The sequence below is a fragment of the Pholis gunnellus genome, assembly GCF_910591455.1.
Source record: "Pholis gunnellus genome assembly, chromosome: 5".
Taxonomy (NCBI): Eukaryota; Metazoa; Chordata; class Actinopteri; order Perciformes; family Pholidae; genus Pholis; species Pholis gunnellus.
Window position 1 is genome coordinate 21,578,513 of NC_136531.1, and position 23,768 is coordinate 21,602,280.

Genomic DNA, 23,768 nt, shown 5'->3' on the forward strand with positions numbered 1-23,768 from the left:
TGCATTGGCGATACGACTCACAGTTGGAGCTATTCTACAGCTTGGATGGAGGATGAGCAACTATGAAGAACTATGTTTTTTGATTCCAAAAAAGGCTGACAAGGCTGTAAGCAGTGATTTCCCATGGTGCATTTGAGATAATCGTTAAATTTGTGGGAACCTAAGAAATTCGTATTCATCTTATTCAGCGCATGGCTAACGGCCAAAAAGCCAAAATAACGGCCAAAAAGCAAGATGGCGACGGCCAAAATGCCAAACTCGAGGCTTCAAAACAGCAGTCCACAAACCAATGGGTGACGTCACGGTGACTACCTCCACTTCTTATACACAGTCTATGCTCCCAAGGCGGCGATCCAACACGTGCAGGCTATATCTCTTAATACTGCCATGGTGTTCAGCTCCATCAGCTCGACACTGAAAGTGAAACCAGTGACCCTGTAGCACATTTCAAAAGCTTTCCCATGAGTACAGGAGAAGTATAATGGAAGTTAATAGAGATCTGGTCAATGTCATACATATTGATACATGCTGGGTTAAGTTCCTCTCTTTCCCTCCCTCCCTCTCTCCGAGGACCATACCGGTTGATTCATCATGTGATATCACTGAGTGTCTTTCCGGCTCACGTCTCTAAGAGCCCTACCCTGTCTCCTAATCACATTACAAATCACACTGCTCCGCCAGTAGTAATGGACACAATGCACGTGGGGCTGTGTATTATAGCTGGACCATAGACCAGCCTTTTCCACCAAGGGTAAAAACAGTATTCATACCACAAGTCTAGTTTATTGGGATTTACCAGTACATGAGTGCCCGTTCACAAAGGTTTCTTATTTCTCAGGTCATTACTCGTTAGTTAATTTGTCAATGTTAGCAGCAGCTCATACTAACGAGATGTCAAAAATGATGACGAATGAGGGCTGGATGTTCATTTGATCAATTCTAATAATGGCATCTATATTTTGTGTTTCACAATGAAAGCACTGTAAAAGCCCCTTGAATATCAGAAGAATATCCAACCTGTAGGGATGCCCCGATCCAAGTTGTTTTGGCCCCAAATCTCACTGGGTATATCTGCTTTCATTTTGATTAAATATGTATCCGACACACCTTATTTTGCAGATTTGATGCCTGCCCTATTTGAAAGGCATAACGTTAACGTTAGGGACGGTTTACAAGCCGCGTCTAAAAAACTCGTGGAAGACACCAGCCATGTTGCTTTCATCTTATTTACTTTTATCCAAGGTGATTGGGATTTTGCGTTCCTGTTGCGCCTGCCATTATTAAGCAACCAAAAAACCCGATGACGAAGTTATCGGTAATTTAGCGGTATGCCTCACTGACTTTACTAAACAAAGTCAAAACAAAGATAAATGGATTTGCAGCACCGTAAATCTCTCAAAGTAGCTCTACTGCTTGATTAGCCAATTTCCAGATTGGCCGATCTTTCAACCGGGTGTTGCGACGTCCTCGGATGGATCGTAAAGCCCGGATGTAGCCGTGTACTAAAATGAATTTTCCCTCACATATTTATCAGGTGATAACGTGTCATATCATTTGTCCAACCCGATTTCACTCCGCAGCTGTCCAGGTGCACATCCTGAAGGCGGACAAGGCCGGCGAGTGGTGGAAGTTCACCGTCAACATCATCTCCGTCTACAAGCAGGGCGAGAGCCGCATCCGCCGCGGCGACCAGTTCCTGTGGGTCCGCGCCAAGGACGTGGCCTGCAAGTGTCCCAAGATCAAGCCCGGGAAGAAGTACCTGCTGCTGGGGAACGACGAGGACTCCCCCGGCCAGAGCGGAGTGGTGGCGGACAAAGGCAGCCTGGTCATCCAGTGGAGGGACACGTGGGCGCGCAGGCTCAGGAAGTTCCAGCAGCGCGAGAAGAAAGGCAAGTGCAAGAAGCCATAGGCGGGAAAAAAAGATGGAGAGGATGCCGGAGAGGAAGAGGAATTCAAGAGAAAAGCTGAGCGGGTGATTAAAAAATTATAAAAATACAAATAAAAAAAGAGAGGCAGACGGAGGACCACGGACAGACAAAAGACTGTTTATGTCGCTGCTTTTTTCGTGTAGAAGCATGAAGAGAATTATTTAGGATGATTTGTTTTTTTCTAGTGGACTTTTGTTGAAGGAGCTCACCTCGCAGATTTGGTTTGATGGTTTATTTTACTTTGAGATTTGCCTCTCTTGTAGATTTGCCGAATTTGCACCTATTACCAGCATATAAAGTTATTTGTTTGTTTTCCCTTTTTTTTCATCTCAGTATGAAACCATTATATTTTAATTTGTATGGACATTTCCTGCTGGTGCAAAAATGACAGAAAAAAAAAAAAAAAACGCCACTTAATTACCACTGCAACTTTTTGCCTCTGCATGGTTTTCTTGTTGTATTCTTAGCGAAGAGGCGAGCTTGTTTCATCAAAAGTCTTCACTGATCTGATTGAGGGGTAATAATATTTCTCTGTTAAGAATTGTGCCATAAAAAAACACAGAAATGCATTATACATTAGATTCCTTTTCTCCCCGTTGTACAAATTCAGGTATGTCTGCAACTCAAGAAACAAGAAATGTGTAGTTCTACTTTTTTTTTTTTTTTTTTTGCTGTCAGGACTTTTACAAATTCAGAACACGCAAGTGACAGAAGAGGAACAAGGCTAAAACACAGTATTGACGTATTTTTACTCCCCTAGTTGCCCCCTTCACATTTCACTGGTTACATGTTGGTGGTTCAGTATTTGTACAAACCTGCATGTGAATGCATCTCTTTTTGAGACCGTAATGTTCAATTCACTACTTGGTGCTTTTACATAATGACCAGAGGCCAGAGATATTCACAAAATCAGGAGTTGTTCTTGGTTAAAAGATTTTTTTTTGTTTGTTTTAACTCATTACATGCGTTTAGTGACAATAGTGACAAAGTTTCCACAATGTAGTTCATTGTGCAAAGTGGATGTAACATCAGTTGTGCCGATGAAAGTGCTGCACGTTGTCAGATTATACTGGGTAAAATATCCCATTGAACTCAATCGATGCAGGAAGTAGAAAGCAATGAGAACGGGCGTAAAGAAAGGAAAACAATGCCCTGACCTCATGCAGTGCAGACATTAATCCTAGGAAAATAAAAAACTGAAGTGCAAACTGCACCTTGAAATAAAAAAAAAGAAAAGTGATCAACAACTCTGGATTCTGGAATAGAGTGCGGATGACAGTCCAACACTCTCCTTTGCAAACACAATGCACGACTGTACATTCACTGTGCGACCAGTCAGAAGCCACAGTCTCCCATTGGCCTGTCACTTTAAATTCTCTTCACTTCGACACTTGCACAGGGAGGAACGGGGTGAATTGCAATCACTTGACGCTGCTTGATTTCGAGCCACATCGCTCGTTTATTTGTGTGCAGTTCGGTTTGGATCCCTCTGAGGAATGTGTGGTAAAAAAACAAAAAACTGGATTTCCTTTCAGTCCATCCCAAAACACTTTGAGCAACATTTTTATAATGTTGCCCAAAGTATTTGTTGGATCAGAAAATCACATTTAGCACCTTTTAATCTGTTCCAAAGTAACTGTACTTAGTAACTGTGGGGTTTGAGATGTTTTCAAGACACGTGGTTTTAATCTTATGGATTTATACTTCCTGTTTAAAAATGGTAACAATTTATTATTCCAATATCTCGCTCAAATGCCTCCTGGATGGCTTTTAAAACCACGAGAAATCAAAATCACCTGGGTTCAACTGTAAAATAAAAAGAACAGATGCCCTTATTGCTAAAGCATGTCTCAGTATTTACATTAAGGGTTCGATGGAGTGTTTGTACTGTCGACAACACACTCTCACACACACACACACAGTATATGTACATGTTCCTGCCTTTCATTGTTAATCCTACAACGTAACATTACATGTTTCTTTCTTTCTGTTTGGCCCATTGTAATCTGTAACCCCACCTCTCTGGTCTCTGTGGCCTCATGCTGTACATTTTACATCTGTCTCCTGGGGGCGATGGTTTTGACAAGCTTCCTGATGAAACGCTTCACACATACCTGTCAAAGCATTGCTTTGTGTTCATACTATGAAATTGTAAATGTTTGTTTAGTTGTCACCATTGCCATTTTTGTGGGTTTTTTTGCAATGTTGTTTTACAATGCGTACTAATATATTATGGTTATTATATATGAATATATTTAATGACACAAGACATTGTGGATTTTATTGTCTGTTTCAACTTTTTTTTTTTTTTTTTTTTACTTGTTTGTGGTTGTTTAGATCGTTGCCACTAAAGAAGGAAATAATAACTACTGAACACACCAACCTGGTAGAACTACATTCAGATTTTCAGTTGAAATAAACTCTTGTTACATTAAAAAAAACATTTGCCTCTGTTGAGTGGAATGATTACATTTTATTTATTGAGATGTTAAGTTATTCCAAAAGGCACCTAGTTGACTTTTCTCCATTTACTGGTTGCCTATTCATAATATCACAAGTACAGTGGAAAAAAAATATTATGCAGATTTCTCAATGGAAATATGGGTAGTGTGTAAAAAAAACACCGCGATCCTCCAGAGCGAGCCCTGAGCTTTAACACGGACAGACGGGAGTCCGGGGACTATTAAGTGGAAATGCCATTTACTAGAACTTACAAGGTGAGTTAATTTACAAGCAAGGAGAAGCAGCCATGTTAGCTCCACAGCCGAGCCGACTGTCTTTGGCTGAAAGTTATTTTATAAACGTTATAAAATCCCAAGACAAATGACAAGATTACAGCTGCTACAGTGATGAATGGGTTCAGACGAGTGAGTGTGAAGGTTGCAAAGATTGCACCATTCGTCAGTGTGAGCCTCGGCCCGGAACCACAGACAGAGAAAAGCCCCCCGCTGCCTGCAGGACGTCCCACTGCTGGATCAGGCCAGAAATATCTTTCAAAAGGCCTACAAACCCCAAAATAATTTAACTGTTTGATACATTGCGAATTTAATGAGACAGACACTTTAACAACTGTTAAATAGAACTAGCATATATTCTATTTTTTTTTAAAAGTCTTCTTTTCACATAGGCTTGGTCGGGCCTTAGTCTCCATATGAATCTGATACAGTGTTTATATGTCTGTACATGTGTGTACCGTAGATGCAAAAAGGTTTCAAACGGTCATCGCAGGTCGTCGTCAGCTACACGGGCCACGCGGCGATCACTACGATGGCTATGAGGAGCAGCACGATCACCACCAGCATCCCTGAAGGAGGGAACATGAGAGGAAAAAAGGACGTCAGATGGCAAAGGCCTAAAAACCAGTAAAACAAACAACAAAGAATTGATCCTGCTAACAAAGTAATTGTATCCAAAGCCTGATACGGCTCACTCTTCTGTGCAACAGAGCTACATTGTTGTCATTGTGTCACACTTTTGCACGGGCCGACATGTTCATCCAATACTACGAACGCGGCAACTGTTCTTCTCTGTAAACACGCACTCGAGCAAACGTTCCTACAGACGGGGGTTTATAAAGTATTTATTATTGACACGTTTTCAATAACACGTGCCTAAAACAAAGTTGTGATTCATCAAACGCATATCTCTTCTAAATGGCTGGTTGACCTATTCGAGATAATATGAGGTGATGTAGGAATGGCATTAGGAATTGGTCAGGACGCCCATTTAGAGTCTATGAATTGGGTCGCGATGTTTGTCATTGTTAAAAATTGGGACCCCAGAATATAAGTTTGGAAAACTCTGCACTAGAGCACCAAATGTGCATTAATCCGCAGCTGAAAATAGTCCCAAACATACAATACAAAATACACTACCTACCCATGTTTGAGTGTCATTTGCAAAAAACTGTAGAAAAATAACTCACCATTTAAGACAACAACGAATAAACATTGTGACTATTTAAATGAGGTCACTATTCAAACAAAAGTATTTTATCTTACATTTACTTTACCCCTTTGTGATAAAAACCTTTGCAGTTCAACAAATCCCCTCTAACTTGTTCGAAGATTCAAACGTCGAGCAGCTGAGGAACTCCACACATGATGTGAGAGAGATCTCAGAGAGGAGGAGGAGGGGAATGCAGCAGACTCAGGGGAATACACTTGGAAGAGGGAAGAAGCCAACATACCTCACCACTCATTTCCAAAATCCTTGATCTAACGCAAGTCCCAAGTGCGTATGCCCTCGCAGCATGTCACCATTCCTCTCCTGATGACTTAATGCAATTTACATGCGTTCAACAGCCACACCAAAAAAAAAAAAAAAAGAAGCTTTATTGCCACAGATTGCACACTGTGATAGGCATATGTTTCTGATTCCACCATGAGAGGATAATCATTGTTTCTCACTGATACCATGGAAGCAGAGAAGAAATGTGCAAAAGCTCACTCACACTTCATCAACGTGCTTTACCCCGCACAGGACCTGAAAATATTACACTTTTTATTATAGCCACCACCCAAAAAAATATAAAAAAACGTCTCTGTTGTAAAATCCACTACAGGTGGAATTTCCATTCTTTGTAAAAAATAAATAAATAAATAAAAAGATGAACGTCGTGTGAGAACTGGACAATAAAATGTTACGGAATGTTGCCAAGCTAGAGTCCAACCGACACATCGCTGGGTCGGTTTTTTTTGGCCAACATTATATCAGTATCTCAGAGGCCTATACGCAACAAGTTCTAGAGAAATGCCAACGATTTAGAATTCGTGTCTCTACAACAGAGACGTTTAATTGTAAAGTGTTTGAAGACAAATGTTTGTCTTCAAGGAAATCAAAATCAGCTTTCATACTCATATTGTAGCCAGATTATTTTCAACTCTCGAATACCAACATCTGAATCGGCCTTATAAAAAAAAAAAAAAAATCTTTTACTGAATCTTAAAACAGGAGTAGCTATGGAAACCCAACCCTAAAAGCTCTTTGGTAACATCTGTCATGGCGATAACACCACAGCGTTGGGAATTTAAAGAGTGGTCGGTCAAACATATTAAAATCTGACATCAGTTTTCTCGGGGATATAAAAGAGAAGTGATGGTGGGTGGCTTCTATCATGCGCTTCATAAACACGTGAATGTCTTTAGGATGTGGTGGTCTATCACTCAGTATAGTGTATTACACATATTCCTTCATCTATACCACACACACACACACACATATTAGATATGGAGAACTTTCTCCTCCCCTCCCTTTCGTTCCATCCAGAGATGCTCGGCAGTGAAGATTTCAAACAACTGCTTCTCCGGCTGCTCCGACGGTCCCCTTCACTGACTCAACTCGTCCCTTGTTTTTTAGCACGGGGCTGGTATTTCCCCCCCCAGCCCTTCACTTTGGGTTTACATTTCTCTCATTCTTCGGCCCTCTCCTCCCGCGTTCCCCCTTGCGCGGCCTAATTGGACGTCTTTCCCACAGGGAGAGAGCCGGCGCGAGATATAAGCCATGCTGAACTAATTGCTCGCGGTGGTAGCGGCGGGCGGCGGTGTGGCGGTCTGGTGAAATGCAAGGCTGACGCTGGTTTCTCTGCCAGCAGTCGGGGGTTTGCGGCTGTAAGGGGTCCAGATGTCTTTGACTCATTGTGCCATTCCTTTGTTTCGTTTAGGTATTTATGGCGGATAGACTCTTTCTCTGCATAGTCAATTCTTTGTGTGTTTCCACTTGAGGGGAAGGTGTTGGTATAAAGGACCGCGGGACATGCGTGTTAGAAGCCATCACTGGTCCAGACAGGACCTCTCCTCCTGATAACTTACACATGTGAGCGTAATATAAATGTCAAAGTAGAAACACACGCTGGGATAGTTTCTTCGTGATGGCTTTTTAAAAGCCTCATGCTTAAAGCAAATACACACACACACACACACAACACACATTCCCAGCAATTATCTTTGTTTGGGTGTAAACGACACCCCAGTCCGCGTTAGATTCAGACATCAGAATTTCATTCAGCCCGGTCCAACATCTGTCAGCGACTCCGTTTGACGACACCATAGCAACAATGGCAATAAAGGCTGTGTAACACACGCATACGTTAGTGTGGAGCGAGGCTCTCACACCCTCCTAATGTCATGCAACAGTCAGTCATAAAGCCACGTTAGACACCCGCGCTGACCCTCGCCCTCCCGCTCCCCTTGGACCAGCCCCGTCTGCCTCAGTGACTAAACAAGCTACTCCTGACCCCCAAAGGAGGCCTCCGGAGACTAATGACAATAATGCCGTTTGCTTGCCAAATAGATTAGGGCTCTGGTGTGACACTGATGCTGAGGGAGATAGTCGGAGTCTGCTGATAGACTGACCACCCAGGAGCTTTGGGAGGCCCGAGTCTGGGTTCATCCCATCTCGGCAATTTTTTCCAGACGCAATCGGTGAGACAACTCGCAGAGAGAAAGAATAATTGGTGAGAGCTCTGGACGGGCCGAGACAAACCCCCGAAACGTCCCCTCGCTGCTCCCCCCTCCCCCCTCCCCCGTGGCCCCCTGCTTATGGTTCAAAGATCTTTTTGGACCACAAAAGGCCAGGGTGACCTTTAGAGGGAAAAAAGGGAATCGTTTTGTGTGAACAAGGTCAGTGTGATGCTCATCATTTTTCTCAGCGCACAATAGAGGACAAAAACTTGACTTCAAGTGTTCGATACACATCTAAAACATGTATATCAGAAGTGTTTCACACCTGCAGCTGAGTTCTTTTGGTCTGGAGGAAACAATGACATATTGTCGCATTATAGTTCTGGTCCTGCAGACACTGACTTTTTACAAACAAACAAAGGGTAATAAACATGAAATTATACGGACTGACCGAAACTAACGAGAAACTTGTTAATAGGACCGTTTTGGAGATTGCCATCCTGCATCATGTGAGGAAATTAAATTCTAGCGATTGAAGTTTATGCAGCATTTGAATGCTTCTGATGTGCATGTTTATGTTCTTTGATTAACAGCTGATTATGCGTATCTTTAAACCGCAAATCGTCCACATGTTATGATGAATGAGTAATGGTAGAAACAGGGCTGTTCAAGAGCCGCTTTCTGCGTTTCCAGATGCCAACGTGGAGGAGCGCATGGACACACGCGTGAAGCGTATTACTCTGGGATCGCTGTCGCCCACTTTTTAATGGAGAACAGTTTTTGACCTATTAATCAGTGAAAATATCAGGTGCCGACGTGCTTTTATATATATGGCCTTAAAGACAGATCAATTACAACAACGCCGATGAATTTATTAGTAGTTTAGCTTTTGAGATCCCCAAACAAACTGCACCAGAGTCCACTTTTTCCGGCGGCTTCCTCCCTGTTTCGGTCCTCACCAGGGTTTGATTGACATCAAATCACACATTTGACCCGATGATGACTGTAGATGAAAAGTTAAGGGATCACCCGTGTGATCCCACTTCGCCCTCAGGGGGACATGAACGTCTGCGTCACATTTCAGAGGAATACATCCAATAGCTGTTGAGGTTTTGCCGTCTGGACCAACGTGGTGGACCACAGAACCACAGAGGCGTGTCGCTAACATTACTAAAGAGTCTACTTTGATAACATTCATATATTGTAAGAATACGATCTTGCAGCCATGCGTTTTGCCTCACTGCTCTGCCAATAAATGACCTTGTTGAGGTAATAGCTAATCAAATGGTCAGATATTCGGACGGAACCAGAAGAATCTCATTAGCAGGATGTACTACTACTTCAAGCAAGCCTTCCATCAACCATGTGAAACATATTCAATTGCCATTTCTAGTTTCCAACTGTGTACCGTGTCAGGACAAAAGGAGGAACAAGAGCTGGAAAGAAAGATCTAGCTGATTGAAGTGGGCCTTTTAAAAGTTGGACCTCCCTATTGACCAAAATGAGTGTTTCCTTGACAACTCCCCACTCCCAACTATTTACATGCTCTTCTTCCAACGCTGTCAAATGCTGCCCCCCCCTCACCCACAGTCTCTTTCGGGGTCCCCTCTAGCCCGAACAGTACCAACCTACTTGAGATGCGAGCCACCTGCGGGATTCACGGCGATGCAGAAGTGCCCCCTTAACACACTGAGGATTAGCTCTGTCGAGAAGGGCTGCTCAAGCACCGATGTTGCCTGATGGTGATGCCTAAGCTCTGGGGGAACTCACACCACTCTCCAAGAGACCCTTTGGTCCCGTGGACTAATCTGCCACACTAATCCAACCAAACTCAAAGCCTCCACTCCTCAATTCCCACCAACATCATCTAAAACAAGTGGTAATGACTCTGTGAATCAGGCTTAGCTTGGCTAAGTGACAGCATTGGACCAGCGGTATAAAAAGGGGAGAAAATAAGTTATTTAAGGATGGGCATTGTTTGCAAAACTTTGCTACAACTGCCAATTGATATGAGAGTTTCAGCACCAATACAATCATTCTTTCCACTTACTTATATAATATAATTGTATTTCTCTCACCAAATCTCTTGTACAAGTTCAACAAAATAACAGTATTCACTAAAGTGTTTTTAGTTTTAATGAAATACAATTAGTAAACTGATTTGAATGAAATTAGTAACGCATTTCCATGTGAACTTTTTAATTCTGCAACTTTCTTTGGTTTCTTAAAAATACATATTCATTTTTTTGATTGATGTGTATGTTTTTCTTTTTTGTTGTTGTTTCGCATCGGTCTCATTTTGTAAAAACCCTTTGTTCCTATTGCAGAGTATAAAATAATGACATGTTTCAACTGCTTCAAAGTGTTTAAATAAAGTCTAAATCTTACATTTAGGGAGACGGAAGTCTCCACAGGGCCGTGCTGTGGAAGAATCCAGTATGTTTCAACACAATGGATGTTTCACAACACTCCAGCACCAGTCGTGCACAGTATGCCACAACAACCACGCTCGAGCAACATGTGGGTCCTTCCCTCTTTTTCAGTGAGATGACCCGTCCCATAGCTCGGCTTTCAGCTGCTTTTTTTGGAGATCTCTGGCGCATGCGATCAAAACAGTTTTTTCCCCTCTAACTGAGTGCAAATGTCTGATGATCTCTATTGATAATCCTACAATGAAGAACATATTTCTTGGAACGTTTCCAGCTCTTAGCGCAACTTTAGGCTGCAAGACAAAGATGCCGAGGCGGCCACCAATAGTTATGTTAAGCATGCTCCCGCCTGTCAGAGCCAGACGTTTCTAGCTTTACAAGGACTCGGCTGAGACATAACACCCAAACGCCAGCTTTGGATGAGAGGTGGTTTCAAAAATAAATAAAGCCTTAAAGCTGAGGAATTATAAACACGCTTCCATGGAGAGAGAGAGAGAGAGAGAGAGGGAAAGCCCTCCAAACAATTTGTGGCATGTGGTATTTTCAATTCTTTCTCTGCTTGACACAAAGACGAGTGTCAAACAACTGAGGAGACGAACAGGGGGATGACAGAGAGGAATGGAGGGGAGTCAAAAAAAAGAAAGAAAGAAAGAGAGCGTTGAGGTGAGAGGGAAGAAGACCATGGGGGAATTTTCCATTCACAGAGAAGACACACACACACACACACACACACACACACACACACACACACACACACACACAAATACATACATGCATGCACAAGAACATACTTTGCAAATACAGTTGCACACACTTTCCAGTGCACTCCAAAAAATATGCACCGTACGCTACATGCGATGCATATGAACATGCAGATGCACACAGGAACACACACACACACACGAACACACACACACACACACACACACTTGGATATTCTTCGGCCTGGAACAGAGGAGAGGGAGTTGGGGGTGGCGAAAAGAACAAGATAAACAAATGCAAAGACGGAAAGAAAAGAGTCCTGATTCTAACACAATATGAGCTCTGGGATCTTCAAACAAACTCGCGCTCGGGCACCATGGGGACGCGGCGGACAGAACAAGGCATCCTGAAGGGCTGACCTCCCTTCTGCCCGCTCTGCTTCTGTCTGCGACCGCCCGTTCGCCAGGTCTCCCAGCGCGCAACAATGCAGCCATTGGCCATAGAAAGGCTGTTTGGCGTTTGACTGGGCAAACTGAAGCCCTCGCATTCCACGGATCGGCTTCAGCCAGCTGACGCACCTCTCATGGCAGCCGTTCTCCTCTGAAAAAGCATTACCCACTGAGAAAAAAAAAAAAAAAAGTCTTTATGCAAGTGGCGAAACAAAAGTCAAACAAAGCGAAGCGGACCCGAGATAATTGAGAGGGGAGGGCCGTGCGTTCACAAGGCCTCTCGTTGAACAAATCGTCAAAATCCGGAGTTGAGACAACAGAGGCCGATGACTCACGTCCGTGTCTACACGGAGGCGTAGCGTGAGCAGCACGTTAACAGCCGCGGTGCTCCGTGTGCGTCTACACGGGATACATTCAGGCAAACAATCAAGAGTCATAAGTGCGGCGAAAAACGCCTCCAGCGACCATTCGCCACCCACATCCTCTGTGCCCAGAGGGCTTTTCAATATCAGCATCATATTTGCTGCACCATTGAGGCCAACATTGCTCAAATACTGAATGCTAAAGATGAAAAATTTGTATTGCACATTTGTTTTCGCTGTCAAATTATATTAAGTCGAAGGGAAGTGTTATTATTTTGTCCAACTCTACGTCTCACACCAGGCGGAGTCGTGTCCTCTATAAAAGCTATAGTCTGTTAGACATCTGCTCTGTGAACTGCGCGAAGGGAAAAGAAACAGGGGAAACCTGATGCTTAGTGCTCGTTCATATAAATAAACAGATTAATTGTGATTTGTTTTCGAGGACACAGATCTCAGGCCTGCTTTGGACCAAGATGCTCCTCAGTAAAGGCTCACCACAGGAGGCCGACTTTGTCTCCACAAGCTTCACCCTTCGTGTCTCGTTACGAATCCTGTCGTCCGTCTTGTCCACAAGATGCGTGATGTCGTCAATGATTTCTGAGAGACGGAGACAGAGAAAGAAAAAAGAGGAGGAGAAAAGGTCAATAAAGTGCATTTTGGCTTCGTATTATGTTGCTATCTGCAATTTTTAAGACTTCACGGTGGGGGTTTTTCCCTTCATTTTATTGCATAAAAGACCTCCCAATATGTTTAGTGCAATAAAAGAAATTACCCGAAATGAAAAAGTGACAGGTTCTAAAGGGAGTTGACATCAGAGCAGTCAACAACTTCAAAAAGGCCGAGGCTGCCAACGCACAGACATGAGTGGTGGTGATGGAGGGAGTGGGCTGTGTGAAAGCGCTCCTCGCGCTCTCAAACAGTTTCACTACTTCCTGAATCCATTCTGGATCCAATCAGGCACTCATTGTTCATGAGTTTTAAAGACGTAAGCCCGGGCTTCAGGGACTATGCCTGGGCGGCCAAAGAAAGAGAGCGTGGGTTATTTGTGTGTGTGTGTGTGTGTTTGGCTAGGGTCCTTCAGTAGGAGTTCCTGACTTGAAGGTCGTCCAGATGGAAGCCTGTGTGATTTGTCAGAGCGAGCCGCAGTGCTGACACGGCGTCTCCAGAGGGTCCGACCCAACAACAAAAACAGATAACTGTCCAATTCCTTTACACAAATATTCAGACACTGTGACTTTAAACGAGCCGAACAGTTGGGGAATCACAACTATACAATATAAAAACTATTTCACAGTTTTAAACCTAAACATTCAAAATGTGTCCCGGTTTACTTCCGGTTGCGGTGTATGCGATTGACATCAGCTGACAGGAAGTAAACATGGACCCAAGCTGTTGGTTAGCGATGCAATTCTGTTGAAACCCACTAAAACGGAGCGTCTCAGACAGAGGGTGAATACTGGTATATTCAGACAGACAGTATCGGAAAAATAAAGAATTTTAATGAACATTAAAGCATGTAAACACGTTATAGTAGAAACACAAGATACAAATATGAACCCGGAAATTAGCATCAAAACAACATGGCCCATACCTCTTGTTATAAATCAGGAGTTTTATTGCATTACTGAAATAGAATTGCCCTTTCAACTTAAACCTGTGAATATAGAGATCTAGATATGTCCTCTCCAGTAGCCTTCTAAATTAAGAAAAAAAGACAAAAAGAATACGTGGCTGAACTATAAAGAAACCAGTAAAACAGAAACCAAGGTCGAGTTGAAGAAAGGGAAGGTCTTCACAGCCTCGTATCAGCCTCTGATGAATGGAAGTTTTACAGGAATGGGAAGCTAGACTCATCCTCCAACCACAGTTCAGTGCCAAGTTAAACAGACTGTCCCTTCTGGGGAGGAAACTACATTTTATTGCTGTTGCTGCAGCAATATGGAAAATTAGCACACAGTCAGTGCGTTCTACGCTTTTTTTCAAACCGTGACCAAATTCCCACAGGTGAGCGCTCAGGGTCATCTGCAGCATTTGTCTTCGTGAGCGCACTTGTCTCAAGCTCTAGCCGCCTTTCAACTGGATTGGTGAGAGAACACGTTTTCATCAACTAGGAGCAATCACAGCTTGACGGGACAGTCTGCGTTTTGGCTGACATCAGATAATTAAGTTGCACCGATAATTCGAGGAAGGAAAAGTAAAAAGCATGACAGGTTGGAGGGCCGGAGCGTGAAGGAGGGGGGGGCAAGGACGAGGAGATGGGAGACGTGAGAGCGCCGTATGTACAGAGTCCCCGGAGACGGACACATCATCGTCGACGCATCAGGCAACAATTTGCAGAGAGGAAACTCTTCCTTTACGGGCGGAGGGGGTGTAGACGCTGAACCATTTGTGCCGCGTGCCACTCCAACTACTCATAAAGGATGTTTTTGGTTTGCCTCTGCCAAGTTTCTTGATTCAGTTCTGGCCCGGCAATAACATCTCAATTCATCGACGAATTCTAAGCTAAGACGTGACCTTAAAATACAGCTGCAGAACGGGAGACATACAAGGTACACGCTTTTCACGAGCATATTCCTTCAACCCACCCTGTTATCAAGGCATGTTTCTAACAACATAATTCTCAATTTCCTCGTGTAAGTTTTTGCTTCCATGTACACTATGACAGCTGCTGGCCGTGGCTTGGATCTGCCAGACCACAAAGAAAGCCCTGTTTCAGGCAAGGATTGTTAGTTGAAAATTCTCTCCCACTGGATAAACCCCCAAAGCCACAGTGTGGGAGAGCACGGCCCGTACACAAACACCAGTTGCTTTAAGATGCATTCATTTATGCTTGTTTGGCTTCTAAAGCACAATGGACAATGGGTGCCCTCCCTCTAAACCATTACTCATAAGTGCTGTACCTCAGATTATTTGGAAATGACAGGAATGTGAATTTGGATTGAAGTTAATGCTATATGAGATGGTTAAGTATATTATGTAATTAACGTTTCTATCTAGGAGTTTGGGAGCATATCTATTACCTCTCAATGGCTCTCAACATGGCGACGGCTGGGCCCCCGCGGCTCGCAGTTAACGGTGCTAACAGCGCTAACAGTGGAAACTACAGCAAAAGTGCTAACAGAGCTAACAGTCTTTACTTGAGGGGGGAAACGCTACACTTCCGTGAAGATGTTGTCTGTCGGGACTCCAGCTGATTATATCTACTGCATGTTCAACAAGAGGCCACAAGCTTTCTTTGGTCCCAGGGACTCGATACTAGTCTCTGTTATAATAATATACAAAAAAACAAAACTTGATGGTTATGTGACCAGACATTGTTAAAACAGGAACAATTATTTGGCTGCAGAGAGGCAGAGAATATATAATATTTCAATATATTGACTGACAACTACTTAGCAGCTGTTGCCAATATGAGGAAAGTTCAGTTAAACCACAGACAAGACCGGTCACAAATACTGTTAGCAGACACCTTTGAACTAAACATAAACAGTCCTGGTATGATCCGAAATATAAGAATCTATAGCTACATGTGGAAGTAAAGCAGATGTTGACTTCTAAATACAGGAATGCCAACTCTCTATTCTGTTTATCTGCTACCAACAGTGCCTCTCATTCACACAAAAAACAATGTACGTAAAAGGTGGCCCTTCTGTGTGGAGGCACGAGGGCCCTGGAGCACACAGACCAATAGGAGACAGATGTAGCGCTCACATGACGTCACCCGCTCCACTCGTGCTGCAGACTCTCTGCGCAATCTCAACGCCATTACATCTCTGGTCCAATGCTTTGCAGCTTTTATATATAAACAGCCTCTCGCTGTGGCCATCCCGCTCTCTGGGGGCTAACTAGTTAACAGGTCTGTTTCTACCGCGGCTGTCAGCGTCATCTGGAACCAAGCACAGACACCTTCTATTCTCAGGATTGGCTGCCGCTGGTCACTCTGGGCTAAATGATGATGTGGCCAAGGCACGAACTGAAGGGAAAGACTGAGTCTCTTACAGTTAAAGTATACCGCCAGTCCCTGTACACAGGGCAGATAGTAGCGTTGCCACTTCATTCCCGGGTGTTTACAGCACACCCACCCACCACCCAGCGTAGCTGGACTGAGGGTGCCACACAGACACAATAAACCCCTCCAGCTGTTGTGTTCTCTTAGCTAACCTCTTGCAATGTACTGTAATCTTTTCAAGAAGTTGTAACTCAGTTACCAACAAATACTAAGAGAGATTCCATATGAATCCAGTTTGGATCACTTCTACTGGCCCTGAATTTATAATTAATTGCACTTTGGAACTCGGCTCCATCTTCATTGAGTGAGGTGAAGATTCTGTGAGCCTATAGGTGGTCCTCTGATCCTTTGAGCAAGGCTGACCGTGCTACTGCTGCCCCGGCTCGCAGTTGAAGGGACACTCGCGGGTCAATGGTGGATATTGGGTTCAAAAGCATCTTCAAACTGGAAATGTCCATGTTTTGCCTATTATCTGGGCCCAGGGCGCGGTGGCGAGGTAGCCCATACTTCCTTCTCTCAAGCTAATTCTCCAGTTTTGTTGGATGTGCTTGGGACACCCCTGTAAGAAGCATCCACATTAGAGGCCTGAACCACCTCATCTGACTCCTGTCAATGCAAGGGACCAGCGGTTCTAATCCAAGTGCCTTCTGGATGTCCGAGCTTCTTACACCACCTCTAAGGGTGGTTCCTAACACCCTTAGAAGGCAATTCCTTTTGGACACTTTGTATTTGTGATATCATTATTTCGGTACCCAAGCTCATGACGATGCCTGAGGGCTGGACGTAGATCAACCAGTAAATCAAGAACTTTTCGTCTAGCTGCTGATCAACAGGCTGCTGACAGTCCGCCTGTCGATGTCCTTCACCCTCTTTGCCTTTCTTGTGAACATGACTTCAAGATACTTCCTTCTCGTGGGACCGTGACTCACTTCCAGACCGAAAGGGAGCAACACACCATCGTCCAGCATCGTACCACGGCCCGACTTAAAAGTGCCGACCAGCTGAACTCTCCTGCAGGAGTACACCCTATCCCGGCAGCCAAGTTCCTTCAACAGAACTCAACATGATGGAAAACCAACTCACTGAGCAATTAGTGGACTGTTTGACTCAACTTAAGCAACAACAAAACAAGCCAGATGCAAGTTCACTAAAGAACTGCAGAGCTTTGATACATTACCCAGACCTACAAAGGCAAGTGAGGGGCCAAGGAAAAAATAACAGGGTAACAGGGAAAAGAAATTGCCAAGTGCCAAAAGCACGGACAACAAGCAGGCCAAGATACCACTTGCTAAAGAATGTTGCTCATTAGGTCTTAATTATTGTTCACTGACTATACAGAGCGGGATACAGAGAATGGGCAACATACAAAGAAGATACGGATGTGCGCGACGATTAATCGGCTAGTCGATTAAATATCGCTACCCTCGGTGCGGTGGCAAAGCTTTGATTGAGGTTTTCTAATAAGTTTTGAATGTCTGTCGTCAGATTTCTTTACGTCTATCACCTTTTTTGCTGCTATACCGTCTTGTGAGTACAGGTGCATGCGAAAACAAAAACGTCGTGAATTTCCTGAGGTCTCATCTTTTAGGATGTGACTCTGCCGGAACCCAGAGTCCTGTAGCACTTTGACGGCCCCCTACCTTGGTTGCTTGTTTGTGGGTGTTCCTTTAAGTCAGCAGGTACCCGGAGGTGGTGATCGCGTCTGACTGGAGACACCTGGGCCCGGTGTCTCCAGCTGTAAAGCTCCGCCTTCCTGGCAACATGGGTGCCTGTCCCTTTTCACCCCGGGGAAGCATCGAGGGGACACGCTCTTCGCCACCGTGCCGAGATCTTTGTTTAGATGTGTTACTTTGTGTAATAAATGGCTTGATTTGACAATCCAACTGCGTCTTCCTGTCTAGTGTCACGGCTTCAGAGCCAGGTCGTGACCGCACTGAAAGGACCGTTAGTATGCAGTCAAGACAGTTAAGGATCCTCGCCCATTCCTTCTCGGATAGTCATCGGATACCACATTGGGTGAATGCAACTCTAGCATTAAAGCTTAAACCTCCACTTCAAAACCAATCCCCACATGATATCATGAAGCCTAATTCAAGTCAGACAGCAAATATGACACTCACACGCAGGAGAACGGTGAGAAGCTTGGGCGACACGCTCCATCTTAATGATCAAATTCCTGCATCCCAGATCTATACTCGCCCCGAGCCTCGGGAAATTGCTGACTCATCTTCGCAGAGGCTATAGCAGTGGCGGTTTTGGTTTGTGTGTGTGTGTGTGTGCATGTGGTTGAGGTACTGCCATAAACAGTGACACCCCAGCGTGGCTCCAGGATGTGCTGTATTAACTCTGTGTGTTATTGTAGGACTCGTTCCCAGAGAGGGCACAGCGCACAGAGAAAAGGCTTGTTTTCTCTCACCGATTTAAAACGCAATCCGACTCAGTGGGGCTAATTCTGTTGTGCTTATTCAGGAGATGATTTCTCCTGAGGATATGGAGAACGAGGGGAGCGAAGCAGGTTTTTTCTTTTTCTTCACTCAACCCTCCTCTTGAATCCCTTGTTGTAGTGCAAGGGGGTCTGACCACAACTGTTACCAATTGGCCCTGGTGTGACTGACTGTGTATAGAGAGTGGTGCTTTGTTGCCAACCAAAACACACACACACATCTCTGGATGTAACTGGAACTTCACTTGGCACACACGGGGCACTCAGCATGATGATACAACTCAGGGCAATTATGGTATTTACAAGAAGTTGCACAGTCTTGGAAGGGTTTCTTTCAACTTCTTTCTTCTCTCTCTGCTCTCGGCTGCTTATTGTAAACAAACTCACCCGGAGGATTTGTGGGGAGAGAAGATTAGGCGGAGTTTCACTCAAAACCTCAGTTTTACCCGTTTTAAACCCCAACAAATCATTTGAATGTCTGCCAACAAAAGAAAAAAAAGAATCTGACATGTTAGAGGCAAAGACTTATAAACACAGGCACTTTCTTTTCCTAAAAAAATCCCCTAGCATGACAATAAAAAAAGTCATAATGGGCTTTCAATTATTGTATAAATATTCACACTGGTGATGGATAGTTAATGACTTGATATCTGCTGTGGTGTCCAACACCAACAATTCGGGAAAAAGCCACGATATTTTTCACCCTGGGGCCAACCGGTCATATTGTGCTACAATAGAAATCAATGAATATTAAGTAACATTTCTCTGAAATGCGATAGAAATATGATGCAAAGTACTGCCCACTTGAGCAAACAAGATGGGAAATGAGCGATATTTAGGATACGAAGGATATTATTGCTGTGAAAAACAATGCAGGCCACTTCAAGGAACATTTTGTACATGTAACTCGAATCACCGCCTCGTGGTTGTATGCCTCCGCCGACCAGTGATGTTGCCGTTTACATCGATGTCTGTCCAAAATGTCACCATTTCATTATTTTATTCAATTAAGAGATTTTTGTGAAATTGTCATTATTAGCATATGAACTCTTCAGTTATGGCTAAAACTGTGATTTGTGAGATCACAGTGATCTTTGATCACCAAAACCTAATCAGTTCATCCTCGAGTCCAAGTGGACGTTTGAGCCAAATTCCGGAGGCGTTCCGGAGATTTCGCTTTCAACAAATGGGACGGACGTGAGGTCACAGTGACCTTTGACCTCCACATTCTTATCAGTTCATCCTTAAGTGTAGGTGGAAGTTTTTCAGCCATATTTAAAGAAATTCCCTCCAGGTGTTCCTGAGATATCGCGTTCACGAGAATGGCCTTTCAACATTTCTTGCATGCCTTTATTTTTTTCAAAGAAATCGGAACAGAACTGCACCATTACGTATGCATTCATCAAACTCATTGATTGTTTAGTATCTACCCTGTTTTTGTGTCTTACTGAACAAATTTGTGCACACATGTTGTTGGGGTTTCTGAGGGCATCACCATGCAAACAATTCGCCCTTCCAACATCTGGCCTTCTGAAGTGCCGGGCCACATGTGTACAGATTAGTCTCACTGCTGGATATCAACCCCCCCCCCCCCCCCCTCCCCTCCGGCCCCAATCAATCTCTGAGTCCCTCCAAAAGGACTGACAGGCTCCCCCGGTCAACACTTCTGGGGGTAAGATATCTTTTATTGCATCATTAGACAGTTTCTCTGTCCAGGCTACTGGCTAGCTGAGTGATGATAAACGTCTTGCTTTAAGCAGCTCACGCAGCCAATGATCCAAATATCCATATCCATAGTGTTGTTTATTCATGTTGTGGGGCCACACGCTCTTGTCAATGAAAACTTTGTGTTGGAACCTTCTTTGTCAACCTTGGACTGAATGTACCTTTACTACTCCAGCAGGAAAGGTTGTAGCCCGCTGACAGCAGAGGGAAGCCGCCTTCCACCTCTAAATATTCATTTCAAACAGTATTGGCATCAGAGATGAGCACTCTCCGATTAATCAAAATCAAGTATTCTCATGACAATGGTATGAAGAGAGCCACTGGCACATTGTGAAGACAGTCATACAGTCCCGCGTGGACTTGTTCTTGGTTTCCAAATTACAAAAACAAAAATTCAAACTGAATCTGAAGAGGACGAAAAGCGGTATAACTAAACCAAAAAGCTGGAACAGTAGTGACCCACCACTTTGACAACCATTACATACGTGGCCTCTACATTTCCAGCCCTAATCCCAACCACTTGTGTGCCAGTTTGAAACTGAAACCGGCTGTGTGTCCACGGACAGTTTCACCTCCCTAACCCCGCTAGGTTTACCCCGAGATCCATCACCGCACATGATGGACACCGGAAAAAAACGAACGACCGGCTGATGAATGAATTTCTCGGAGTTGAACCTCCATTTGAAAGAGCACACTTCAAAGAAAAGCACATAAATTGAGAAAAAGCCTCCGCACTAGTTCAGTTTCAGCACGCACAGACCATTGGGTTTGCGCTTGCTGGACTCCAAAGACAAGGTCCATGTGAATTATGGGAACCCACCAAAGTGATGTGGGAGAACATAAGGTTTCTCATGCTACTGCTATCTTAAGCATGTTACCAAAGCTAGCACGTTGGTCAGGCAAGTTATGGTGATAAGCTCGTACATGTTCATTCGTCACTTGGCGCTTGTACTTGCTGGCTATGTTGAGTAGCAACTATTATGACATTTAAGATCGTTTCTTCGTTCATTCTTTTAACATGCAATTCCTTCCTTCCAACAGTTGCCCATCCTATGACGCTCCAACGCACTGCTGGGATCGGACATAATAATTCATTCTGGGCCTTTTCAGGGGCATCGCATGACTAGAATAGCACTGCAGCTTTCTTTAAACAACCTGGAAACTGGAAATGATCAACACCGTGCACAAAACAGGTGAGTCACGCTGTCATCTTGTGATACCGGCGGAATAAAAACAAAACCCCGGAGGCAGAATCAGAGATGTCATCAGGACTGTTGGGCGTGTGTCGTTTGGCTGTACCAGGACAGCTGGAAACCTTCTATATATAATGCACGCGATGACTTAAAATCAAACCCATAATGTCATCCACAGACAAAGATAAACAGAGCGTTGACAAAAGGAAAGGCGTAAGAGCAACGTTGGAGAACTTCAACCACTTTATCAGCCTTTCACACTCAACTATTTCTGCGTAGGGCCGCCAGATTCACCACCATCCCTCATCTTATTTGGGGCCGGCAGTGAATGCAACGACAATGAATTGAAGTGACCGGTGCATTACATGCAATTAACACGCACGTGATCAGCTCTGTCATTTTAGGATTAATGGAAACAAGGATTTACACACACACACACACACACACACACACACACACACACACACACACACACACACACACACACACACACACACACACACACACACACACACCACAGCGAAAAGACCAACAGCATGGAGGAGAAGTCTGATCATTACCAGGTTTTACGCCATCACCCCTCTTATGGCCAGGTGCCACCGAACAATGTGTGCATGATGAGCATGAGGGTGCCAGCAGCAGCAGCGGCAGCGTGAGGCAGGGACCACCCTGTCACTGGCACAGCACCTCCAAACCAGCCACTGTTACACTTCATCACTACCATCACACTTCATTAGCAGGGACACCCAGGAGGGGGGGTGGGGGCATATCGAGAAGCTAGGAACTGATAAATACAAATTTAAAGAAAATGAAATGGAACAGTTTTGATTGGATGAAGCGAACCAGTAGATTTCCACAGGTGTTATAAACGAAAATGAACTACTGGTATATTTGTAATATTAGGTAAACTTAATGATTACACATTGACACAAAGGCAGTTGTGGGTTATTTGAAGGTGGCATTATTTCGATTAACTCAGGGCTCCAGACTAACTATGCCACTGGTAGCACTGGTGCTCCCAAGTTTCTCCGTTGGGTCGCAGCAGCACATGGTTAGGTCCCACCTTTTTCTATTTTTTGGTATAGCATAGTATTAAGCGCTGACCGGTCTCTTCCTGACGGCACTTTCGCCATCAGTGACGTCTAAGTCCAAACCTCTCGCTGTCTCTCCTTCCTCTTTTTGCTTTTCTTTTTTTAATAACCAGCTACAGAGCGTTTTATTTTTGGAACCGACAACAGCTAAATGGATTGTTTTGTAAAGTTCTGTGGCGCTTGTGTACATGTACATTATTTGTCGCCGCTAGACACACAAATCAGGCGCTGTGCGTAGGCTGCCAAGTGCCGGAGGGGGCACCAGTGACAATGCTCACCATACACTTGCACGAATGCAACCCAGTTAAGTTTGAACGCTCACCATCTCGGTCGCAGTCTGGAGCCCTGGATAAACTACGAGATAAATTTGTTTGTTTTTTTTGGCAATGACACGTTACAATTTGTAACGTTAACCAGAAATAAATAAACTTAAAAAGGACAATTTTCGCCCCCACTTCATCTACAAAGCAGGCTTGGCAAGGTTTAAAGTGAAATGACATTCATCCAAAATAACAAAGATGATTTCTGATGTGTCCTGTTACGATTAATTGAGGATTGGAATCTTATCGTTATTTAAAAAAAACACAGAAAAGGACATAAAATAGCAAATTAGTAACACTACATGGATTTCTTTTGCATTTCATCTTTTTTTTTTTTTTTTTTAAATCAATCTTTGTATTAATGCCTAGCCTTGAAACTTTGAATTATTTGTTTTTTTAAACCCTTTAAACCCTCTTTTCAAGTATGACTATTGCTATTTAATAGGAGAGGTACCTTCATTAGCCATTTCTGGCTTCCAACCTCTCCTGCACAGTGTTTGAACTTGTCTTTTTATATATGTGCACATGTGCAAATAAACAAATAGAATCACTTCAACTGACATTTTTGAAAAGTATCCAAGTCTGTTTTTCCAATAACAAGCCATATTAGTTTTCCTAATCATGACCAAGTTGTAAACAAAGTAAGACAAAGACAGAGAGAGAAAGAGAAAGAGAGACACTGAGTTTCTCACTGGGTGAACAACTGTGTTGTAATT

The 23,768-nt window shown here is 43.8% G+C and overlaps 2 protein-coding genes across 3 annotated transcripts in view; one reads left to right on the forward strand and one right to left on the reverse strand.

Moving 5' to 3' along the window:
* ntn1a (netrin 1a) overlaps positions 1-1,911 on the forward strand; it is a 53,584-nt gene extending 51,673 nt beyond the window's left edge. Inside the window, exon 7 of the mRNA XM_079159837.1 lies at positions 1,581-1,911. Within this exon, the coding sequence (XP_079015963.1) occupies positions 1,581-1,909 (329 nt within the window). The 3' untranslated portion in view covers positions 1,910-1,911. The remainder of the gene's footprint in view (positions 1-1,580) is intronic.
* A 479-nt stretch (positions 1,912-2,390) lies between these two features.
* Positions 2,391-23,768, reverse strand: part of stx8 (syntaxin 8) — a 43,790-nt gene continuing 22,412 nt past the window's right edge. The window contains exons 7-9 of one of the 2 annotated variants that reach the window (XM_079159839.1): positions 12,767-12,868; positions 5,122-5,232; positions 2,391-4,930 (exon numbers count right to left, since the gene is read on the reverse strand). In XM_079159839.1, the coding sequence (XP_079015965.1) occupies positions 5,168-5,232; positions 12,767-12,868 (167 nt within the window). In that variant the 3' untranslated portion in view covers positions 2,391-4,930; positions 5,122-5,167. Of the gene's footprint in view, positions 5,233-12,766; positions 12,869-23,768 lie in introns of both variants that reach the window. The other variant, XM_079159838.1, reaches the window with a different exon arrangement.